Here is a 10,554-nt window from a genome sequence, read left to right on the forward strand (position 1 = left end):
TTTCTGAACGACAAAATGACAACTGAATCGACACATTCAAACTTTTAAAACAACAACAAGGGGTGTCTTCAGCTCTAAGCTAATATTTGGCCATTTTCAGTATTCCATAAATGGTGTCATATTATTATATTCACAATGTGTTGTTATCAATTACATCATTTACGTTTTTTTCTGGATTGTTACCCAAATTCATAACACCAAAATGCTTTCTGAATCATAAAATATTCGAAGTTCTGGTTCCGTCATAAACTGGACCAAAAGTGCTCGAGCGTGCAAATTCGACGACTCGATACCATGTGGATGATGTAATGTGCATACAACAATATGGGGCGAGTTCGTTTTGCATGGCTCGGAGCCCCGTGTGGATGAATATTTAACTTAAGGACCAATTTGGGGTGTAAAATCCCAAACTCCACACACTAAGACACCGGGCCATGCAAAACGAACTCGCCCATTGACATGATCCATCCAGCTGTTGTAGAGATCGGCGCTCCAACACACGCACTGGGTAGCATAGCTAGTTAGCATTACCACATATCAGCTAGGCTAGTTAGCTATGCTACTACGAATGTGGTCTATGAGCAACAACATTAGTTAGCGAACATAGTAAACTCCACACAACAGCACAATATAAAAACATCGTTGACATGGGCAACATTAGCTATATAGTTCACTATAGCTAGCTTGCAGACTCACCCAGGCGATATGACTTGTCCAAGTTGACAACATAGGTCCTTCACCACTCCAGCTCGGTCCGATTTCAGTTTCTTCCCTGGCAGCCTGTTGGGCTGTTCTGGCGGCTGAGACCCGTCCTCTTTCTCCGGCGGGATGGGCGCACATAACGCCAACACCGAATCCACATTGACGAGGGACCCGGGTTTGACTTTCCATTCCAGCAGCCGCATTGGACGCGCTGCCATTGGACAGCGGATCTCTGCCACTTGCGCTGTGGGGCCCTGTGCTGCCCCGCCACCGACGGAGTCAGCGGGCTCCTCCATCGGTTTCGCGCTTCAAATCCCTTTAAACGGTTGGCACAGGTCAAGCAATTATATGTATCCAAATCGCGTGGAATTCGGTTTATCATAAATTATTGATACTGAGCTAATAAAAAAAAAAAAACGTGCGTTTTGAAAACCGACCGATGGTTCAGTTTCTTTCGCTCTTCCCGCCAGTAAACAGGAAATACAAGACTGCAGCGACGACAGTCGGACAGCTTCCGATGACTCCGATGACAGAGGGCTTCTCTACTTTGTCAATTAAAATACTTTGATCAATGGAACAGTTGTCATCCATTTGTGTTGAAATAAACGTGTCAGTTTGAGGTTCATACACAGCATGTCAAGGAGAAGTCGAAGTTGAGATGATCATGTAAACAAGATGCTAAAGAAATCAAATGCAAGATGCAACATCATGCTGTTTTGTTTTCTTCCCCTTCAAAGCTCTGGGGACATCCCTTGATGTGCTCTACCTGATATGATGTAAGATGATGTAATGTATAAATCATGCATCTGCTCCTCCTGATTAGTAGAGTTGCTACCGCTGATCTAATGTCACACTAATACGGGGCTGATCACAGTAATTCCCACATTGATGATAATGTAAACAGTTATCTATAATAAATATTATTCAGGCTATGCCAGTGATGTGATGGCTGAGAGGCTGGGAAGGAGGATCACAAATGTGGCTGTTTTTATATTTGTTTATAAATCTCAAAATTATCAAGTCAAGACACAGTCAGTAGTATTTTGCAGTTATCATTGAAAGCAACATTGTTTCAATTCCACAGACCATACTCTTAATACCGTAAACCTGACTGTAAACAAGGTTGTATAGAGATGGCACACTTGAATCGTTTCTGGTACATGTTATGTAATTAGCCACATTAATTAATCATGTATTTACAACGTCCATTTCTGATTCAACCACAGAAATACATGCATTATTCTGTACATTTGTGATTTAAATTCAGAGTCATTTTAAAGTACGCTAGGGTTGATTAATTGATGCGAGTCAAGTCAGGAATCTTTTCACTAGAGAAGCTTTGGTCACATTCGGACCATTTGTCACGTGATCAACTTTGTGCAACATCTTCCTGTGAAATCATTTGTAGACAGTTCAGGAAGTCAAGCATGATCTGAAACGGGAGGAGACAGTTACAAGATTACATTAGATTAGTGGCTACACTATTTTTTTTTTTTAACTACATATTAGTGAGTAGAGAGCATAGTGAGTGTGTGTATAGGCTGAACATGGCGGGGGAGTCCTTCAAAGCAGTGAGTTGAACTATTTGTTAAATGTCATATTTTCCTTGCTTGGTAGGCTAACTAGCTAACATACTAGCTACATAAAATTTAAATATGCCTGTCCATACATTCAAAATCAACACCTGACATTTAACAGTTTATGCATGTATGGATTAAATGTCATACAAATAATGACTAGATTAAATGTATGTGTGTGCGCTTTGTATGTTAATAATGTTGCACATTATATTGCTACATTTATGTTTACAGATCCCACTAGCAAGAGGTCTCATTCCATTAACTACTCTCTAACTCACAGGAAATGAGCTTGGACATTTTATGCAATGTATAACTGGATACAATGTAATGTATAATCTGGTGCAATGTAATGTATAACCTCATACTAAAATCAGAGGTCGACATACAAACTCGCTAAAAGAGATCGTGTGAAGTCCCAAATTTTGAGATTGTAGTTTACCCTTATTTAGAAGTTGTCACGTGTTTTATTCAATGCCATGGGAAACAGGGTAGAATGAGTGATCGTGTACGTGTGTGTGCACGTGGTCAGGGCCCTGACATAGAAAGGCTCTATCTATAAATCTACTAGTCTGGAAACAGTTTGTCCTGTGATAGACGGCTAAGGAAAACAACACCGTGTTCTGGCCTATGGAGAGCGACCTTGATGCAGAGTCCCCACCACCAGTCTCCATGTTATTCAATATAACATAGCAACATGCAGAGTTTGTTTTTCTGTAGTTTTCTAGGGATGAAGGTGTTTCCCAGCAAGTCTACTGTAACTAGCAAAAACAGTGGATTAGTTTGAAGTTGATGCTTCAAAGTGACACTGATTGTGGTGGTGTTTTTGTCATTCTGTAGTTAAGGTTGTGTTGGCATAGTTTGGCCCTGCTGCGAAGATGTCCCTACCCACACCCACAACTGTACAGATCCTTCAGCTCACAAAGGTACTATACTAACTACACAACTATGCCTTGTCTGAGCCAGAATGGCCCATCTTCTGTCTGAGCCAGAATGGCTCACCTAGACAGGACGCAGAACTATACATGCTGTTAGTCAAACACTGTAACCTTCCAGAAAGCAACTGCAAGATAGAAAGAAATGTACACACACTGTTGCTGAAATGCCCATGTCTTCTCCTGTCAGGCCAGGGAAGAGTCGAGGGTTGTTCAGGAAGATGTTTCTGGGCGTGGCGGTGAGTGTTCCTGCAGTTGTGGGGGTCCGGTACGCCTTTGCGGAACCTCGAGAGAGACGGAAGATGAAGATCTTGCTGAAGGGAGTCGGTCGCTTCTGTAGGTGGGTCCCATCATAATCATCATCCCAATAGTAAATCACCATCCTTTTTGCATGTTGTCAAATGTTTTGAATAATTTCCTTTTGAGTTACACTCAAACCATGTCTCTCTCTGTCCCTACAGGTCTATATATGTAGGACTCTATATCTCAGTAGATTATTGGTGGACCACCAATGTGACGTTACGTTGCATGGACGAGGTAAGTTTGACAGAATACATATTGGTTGCGTTCCTCTGTCCAGGTGTTGCTGACGCATGCCAGATCTTATAACGTCTGGATAGGTATTTTAAGTATTCGCTAGCCACATATGTTATAGCGATCTGGTGCCCGACGGAACAGTCGATGACGTGGCACGCAACCATTGGTTGATGCATGCAACGTCTGAGCAGGGGAACTTGACCATTATGAATTGTGACAGCCCTATGTGTCGATCTGTGTATGTCTGCTAAACAATAGGTGAGTCTGAAACGATCTCAGTAGTTCAGTCAGGACAATCACATCATCTTCCCCTCTGTGTTGCCAGAGCAGCCCATTGTTCATGGCAGGGATGTCATTGTGCCACCAAAGGGCAGCAGACCGCATGGTGGAGGGAGCGGTGCAGAACGGGGGGATATATGTTAAACTGGGACAGGGCCTGTGTGCTTTCAACCACCTGCTGCCTCCTGAGTACGTCAAGACACTGCATGTCCTGGAGGATAAGGCTCTCAACAGGAGATACAAGGAGGTAAGACCTGCAGTACTTTGTCTTGTCAAACATTGAAGAGCAGTTAATGAAGCAATAAGATACAAGAGGGTGTAGTGAAAGTGATGAGGGAGCCATGCTCGTAGTTTTGTCACGGCTTTGAATGCATCTTGGCCATTCATAATGGGAGGCTAGAACTAGCCATTTTATAATTTACAATGAAGTGTTGAGAAACATTCTTACATGAAATTATCTGTCACGTTCTAACAGGTAGAGTCTCTGTTCAGAGAGGACTTCAACACTACTCCAGACAGGATGTTTAAGAAGTTTGACTATGAGCCCATCGCAGCAGCCAGTCTGGCTCAGGTCCACAAGGCAGAGCTGCAGGACGGGACTCCTGTTGCTGTCAAAGTGGGTTCAGGTTAACTGTACAACACATTCAGCCACAGTTTTAACAGTTTACTGTGTGTGATTTACTCTCTTAAATAGGTGTCACCTCGCCTGATTAAACCAAACACTTTGGTTAAACCAGGCTCGGTATCACTCCTGATTCTGAATAGTAACCACTCTCTCTCTCTCTTCCCCAGGTGCAGTACATAGACCTCAGGGATCGGTTCGACGGTGACATCAGGACTCTGGAGATCCTTCTGGATGTTATAAAGTTCATGCACCCCAGCTTCGGCTTCAGATGGGTCCTCAAAGTAAGCGCTTAAACTTGTCTGCTAATTTGGTTAAAGATTGTCCCCCCCCCCCTCAGATAATACCTCGCAGAGCATGGTCCCCTAAACTAACCTAACGTTGGCATTCTCTTACGATATTAGGACTTGAAGGGGACATTGGCTCAGGAGCTGGACTTTGAGAATGAGGCCAGGAACTCTGAGAGGTGTGCAGAGGAACTGAAACACTTCAAATTTGTCGTTGTGCCAAAGGTTTACTGGGACCAAACCAGCAAGGTGAGACCCATAACTATTCACTGCTGAAAATCACAATGGCTGCATTTCTGATCTTCTTCCCCACTAATTTGTCTTTAGACCAATCACATCAGATCTTTTAACATCTCTTTTTCAGAGCTGATCTGATTGGTCAAAAGACCAATTAGTGAAGAAAATATCAATATTGGGCTGCCTGTCTAAACGCAGCGTTTGATACCACTTTTGTATTAATGTATTGTACTGTAATAAACAAACCATTTCCTTTAGAGAGTGTTGACTGCAGAGTTCTGTGAAGGCTGCAAAATCAACAATGTGGAAGAAATCAAAAGACAAGGACTTAGCTTGAGCGATGTAAGTACCTATCGTGACACAGTAGAGCAGCCTTTGTCTATGATCATTAGTACTCGGATAAGTATTTAAACCATCGTCTCTGGCTTTTCAGACTGCTGACAAGCTGATCCGTACGTTTGCAGAGCAGATATTTTACACGGGCTTCATCCACGCTGACCCTCACCCTGGCAACGGTAGGTCAGGGGGCATGTTTACAGTTTCTGCTGAACTCTTAACATGCTCATTTATTGATTTGTTTAACTTGTATCAGGGCAGTTTCCAAGAGGTTTTTCCAGAGTTAACTTTTTAAAAAGGTCAAGTTGATAACAAATAACTGTACGACAATATTAGCTAAAAATGACTTGGTGACCTTGAATGCATGTTATCTGTACCATGTCACAGTGCTTGTGAGAAGAGGTCCAGACAAGAAGGCAGAGCTAGTATTGTTGGATCACGGCCTGTATGAATACCTCAGTGAAATGTAAGGTTTAAACTATAATACTAAGCCATTTAGCAGACACTTTTATCCAAAGCAACTCACAGTAGTGTGTGGGTACATTAATAGTACAGCTTGTATGTTTTACTATCAGCTCTAACCGTTGACCTTTGACCCTGTAGTGACAGGGTAGCGCTGTGCAAACTGTGGCGGTCCATAGTCCTGAGAGACAACACTGCCATGAAGAGGTACTCCAACAGCCTGGGGGTCAAAGGTGAGAGGACAATTAATATTTCAAACTGTTTCATTCATTTAAACAGTAGTCGTATGCCTTAAACAAATCCAGTCTCACAACAGACTATTAAAATGCTTACAATATCCTGATTCCTATCAGACTACTTCATCTTCTGTGAGATGCTGCTGCAGCGGCCAATCAACATGCGGGAGCTGGGCATGTCCAACATCCTGAGTCATGAAGAGACATCCTATATGAGGGACATGGCTGTCAATCACTTTGACAACATCATGGCTGTTCTCAAGTCCATGCCACGCCCCATGCTGCTGGTGTTCAGGAACATCAACACGGTCCGCAGCATCAACATCACACTGGGAGCTCCGGTAGACAGATACTGTGTCATGGCCAAGAGGTGAGTAGCAGCAGCATCAACATCTGGCTGGGAGCTCTGGTGGACATATACTGTGTCATGGCTAAGAGGTGAACAGACGATTGTTTCACATAGCAGCAGTTGTAGATACTTACTAACCTGTTGTCCTGTCTCCAGCGCTGTGCAAGGCTGGGGGCGGCTCCAGGCAGAGAGGCCGGGAGTTCTTCCCAGGTTCAGAGTGTTCCGATGGGTGTGGACCTCCTGGGAGAGCCTCAAGTTCGAGTGTGCCCTGAGGTAACGAATTATCCCCAACACTATACACTCAGTAACCACGTTTCCATCCACAGTTTTTATGCGAGTAAAATCATACCGTATAAAAAAAAAATAATAATCATGACAGCTGTGATGGAAACGGGAAGTTTCGGAACAATTTTATGAATGCCGACAGATCATTTGTTCGTAAGATTAATTATGCGAGAATTGGCAGTGGAAATGCCTTTATGCGAAAATATTGATATAATAACCATCATATTTAAGTGAACTTGGAGTCACGTGATATGGTGTGGTCTTCCCACTACGACTCGGGAAAGCATGCAGTTTATTAGGCTACAGATGAGAAGTTGTGAATTTCACAGGGTGGTGAAAGTGCACAGTGATCTTGATGCTCCTTTCCAATAAATATCGAGGGTCTTATTCTGGTGACATGATGATCGATGCTTGACTGCCGTTTGACAAATCCAAATATTCTCGCACTTATCCATAATAATTCCATTATGTAGACTAGCCTACTCGCACTGTATCTGCGAACGGTTGGCTAGAGCGCAAGCGTCAACATCTCCTAGGTCTCACCCCCCCTTTGCCTCCAGATCACCCTGTATTCTTCAGGGCATGGAAACATTGCTCAATTGGTATTTCTAGATTCTAAATAAACAGTCAAACTTGCGGACGACTAGTAAAGCTCAAACCAAGTTTATTCACCCACTGGGTCACACAGCTGCATAAAACAAAGACATGTTTCCACCAGCACAAGTATTTATACCCCCCTTTAGGCAGAGTCTCCTCCTTTTCTCTAAACACATCTTTGTTGCTAGGCAGGACTTTAGTGATGCCTGTTCTTTCTCACTTCATCTGACCTGACCTGGGCCCAAATTCCTCACTCCTCCCCAACTCACGGCTGTCCTACCTTATCTGTTGACTGGAACCAGACTGTGACCCTTCTCCTCTCCATAGGATACCTGAGATTTAACAAGAACATGTTCTTTCTGCACTCACCTTTCTCACTCAGTAGATTTCCATACCCTCAGTTCTAATATGGTAACATGAATAAGGATATTTCAAGTTTAGAAGTTAGTACACAACAGTCCCCTTTATGAACAATAACCATACTGTTCAACATTATATAAACTTGGAGATTACTTTTTTTTTTAAATGAAACGATTAACATTCAGTTGACTTGTATATTTACACCTCAGATTTATGGCCTCTGCTCTATAATCACACTATGCACACTCTTATTTCCTTCTCTCATCAGACAACTGATGACGACATTTCAGCTGGAGCTTTTGACTTTCTCCACTTCCTCAGAGTAATAGCACCACTTGAAAAGCAAAAAGAAACACAAAACATGTTAAGCTATGCATAATTATATTTGCAAAGAAAAACCGAAGTTTGATAACATGACGATTCCCACTCTCGCTTCGCCTGACTATGCCTTCGGGATAATTTTCTGCTGGGTTCCACAAAAATGAAGGCCCTAAAAAACCTAATGCTTTCACCCAGTCATCCCCCGTTAAGCCACAGGTTACAAGAGGTGTTCCCAAGCCATGTCATTTTCACTTCGCTCCCCATCTCCTTCATATTTCAAGTTTAAAAGTTAGTACCCAACAGTATCAAGGGACCTAACGTGTTCCAGGAAAACATTCCCCACACCATTACACCACCAGCCTGTACCGTTGACACCAGGCAGGATGGGGCCATGGACTCATGCTGCTTAAGCCAAATCCTGACTGCCATCAGCATGACGCAACAGGAACCGGGATTTGTCAGACCATGCAACGTTTTTCCACTCAACTGTCCAGTGTTGGTGATCGCGTGCCCACTGGAGCCGCTTCTTCTTGTTTTTAGCTGATAGGAGTAGAAACCGGTGTGGTCGTCTGCTGCATTAGCCCATCCGCGACGAGGACCAACGAGTTGTGCGTTCAGAGATGCCTTTCTGCACACCACTGTTGTACTGCGCCGTTATTTGCCTGTTTGTGGCCCGCTTGTTAGCTTGCACGATTCTTGCCATTCTCCTTCGACCTCTCATCAACAGGCTCTTTTCGCCCACAGGACTGCCGCTGACTAGAGGTTTTGTTTGTCGCACAAACCCTAGCTAGACCAGGGTTTCCCAAACTTGGTCCTCGGGGTGCACGTTTGGTCTTTGCCCTAGCACTACAGCAGATTCAAATAATGAATTAATCATCAAGCTTTGATCATTTGAATCAGCTGTGTAGTGTTGGGGCAAAAACCAAAACATGCACAACCCTTGGGGTCCCGAGGACCGAGTTTGGGAAACGCTGCCCTAGACACTGTCGTGCGTGAAAAGCCTTGGGGATACTGGAACCGGCGTGCCTGGCACCAATCATACCACGCTCCGTCGCTTAGGTCACTAGTTTTGCCCATTCAAACGTTCAATCGAACAGTAACTGGATGCCTCTGCCTGCTTTTATATAGCAGGCCATGTGACTCACTGTCTGTAGGAGTGAACGATTTCTGCTAACGGGGTTGTGTACCTAATAAACTGGCCACTGAGTATATATCACTATATCAGTAGACCCGACTGGGTAGGTCTTGCTCCAGACATTCCCCAAAATACATAAATCAGCATATTTAGTTCCTACAAGATTGCCTAAAACATTAACTTCAATCATTGTATCTTCCCAGGTCAGAAATGGCGATGATGAGTCTGACACGATCCCTGCTATCCCTGTTGTCTTACTTCAACCTCATATCACTGGATGAGGAAGTCTACCAATACCTGAAGTAGAGGCTGACACCCTGACACACCATACCTCAGCTGCATACCGGAGACTAGTGACCCCTGTTTAAAGCTCAAGAAATGCAACCCGTTCGACAGGAGTATAACTACTGAATAAGTATTTTAATATGATAGTTGTCAAATGGACAGATGGGCTGCTACAATGGTGCTATACATTTCCCACATCTACAGTACATACCAAATCTGCTTTGGCAGAATGAAGACTATCATGTGTCTTAGTCAGAGGACAGGAAAAAGTACCAAATACAGCTCCAAGCTAAGCACTTGACTCGCCAGGAGTCATGGTATTGAGGAGCACTGTCTCAATGCCTCCAAGGAATGTCAACTGGCACAAGACATTTTAATGATTACAAACGTAGAACCATTTATTCTTTTTGGTTTTTACTGGGGTTGAATTTGATAGCAGTATGTGGTGGTAAAAAGCTTGAAAGTGATTCCTTTAAGCCAAGATTCCTGCTGTGGCCATGACGATTTTTATGAATGAGAAAGTCAACGATGGAGCAATCTGATTTGAATAAGATTGGCAGCCTTTTCAGATTTATATTAAATCTTATTAATAGCACATGTTTAGACACAGAGAACATTCAGGCTTTTTAATCTTACGTTGCATTACCTGGATAATAGTGCTTATAGATGCTGAGATTACTTTAACTGCAGGCATATAGTTTGGTCAAGTCATTCTTTAACAAGTCATCAATGTTCATCCCTTTTAGGAAATATTTGTATTCTTATATTTAGGAAAGTGGCGTTAACTAAATAAAGTGCCCTTCCTCCCCTTGGAATTCTTTGTCTCTTGTGTAAATAATGCATTGATGTCCATGACAAATTTGCGAGTTACAGGTGCGGAACTCAAATTATTTGACCCTAAAAGACCAAAGATGATTATAACGTTTTATAAAGACATGTACAATCCAGTGTTTTGAATGTTTTTTTAAATACATTTTGTTTACAAAATATTCTAAGAAACGTGACTACGAAC

At 42.9% G+C, this 10,554-nt stretch overlaps 2 protein-coding genes across 2 annotated transcripts in view; one reads left to right on the top strand and one right to left on the bottom strand.

Annotated features, from left to right (window-relative positions):
• Nucleotides 1-1,369, bottom strand: part of LOC121571960 (RNA polymerase II subunit A C-terminal domain phosphatase) — a 106,353-nt gene extending 104,984 nt beyond the window's left edge. The window contains exon 1 of the mRNA XM_045221984.1: nucleotides 697-1,369. Within this exon, the coding sequence (XP_045077919.1) occupies nucleotides 697-998 (302 nt within the window). The 5' untranslated portion in view covers nucleotides 999-1,369. The remainder of the gene's footprint in view (nucleotides 1-696) is intronic.
• A 715-nt stretch (nucleotides 1,370-2,084) lies between these two features.
• adck5 (aarF domain containing kinase 5) lies at nucleotides 2,085-10,357 on the top strand. Its single transcript, XM_041883766.2, has 15 exons — nucleotides 2,085-2,273; nucleotides 3,120-3,205; nucleotides 3,405-3,554; nucleotides 3,676-3,751; nucleotides 4,077-4,277; nucleotides 4,506-4,646; nucleotides 4,823-4,936; nucleotides 5,057-5,188; nucleotides 5,435-5,518; nucleotides 5,610-5,691; nucleotides 5,900-5,978; nucleotides 6,116-6,207; nucleotides 6,328-6,580; nucleotides 6,716-6,832; nucleotides 9,461-10,357. The coding sequence occupies exons 1-15, from the start codon at nucleotides 2,250-2,252 to the stop codon at nucleotides 9,561-9,563; spliced, it is 1,734 nt and encodes a 577-aa protein (XP_041739700.1). The 5' UTR covers nucleotides 2,085-2,249; the 3' UTR covers nucleotides 9,564-10,357.
• The last annotated feature ends 197 nt before the right edge of the window (nucleotides 10,358-10,554 follow it).

The sequence above is a fragment of the Coregonus clupeaformis genome, chromosome 8 (assembly GCF_020615455.1).
Source record: "Coregonus clupeaformis isolate EN_2021a chromosome 8, ASM2061545v1, whole genome shotgun sequence".
Classification (NCBI taxonomy): Eukaryota; Metazoa; Chordata; class Actinopteri; order Salmoniformes; family Salmonidae; genus Coregonus; species Coregonus clupeaformis.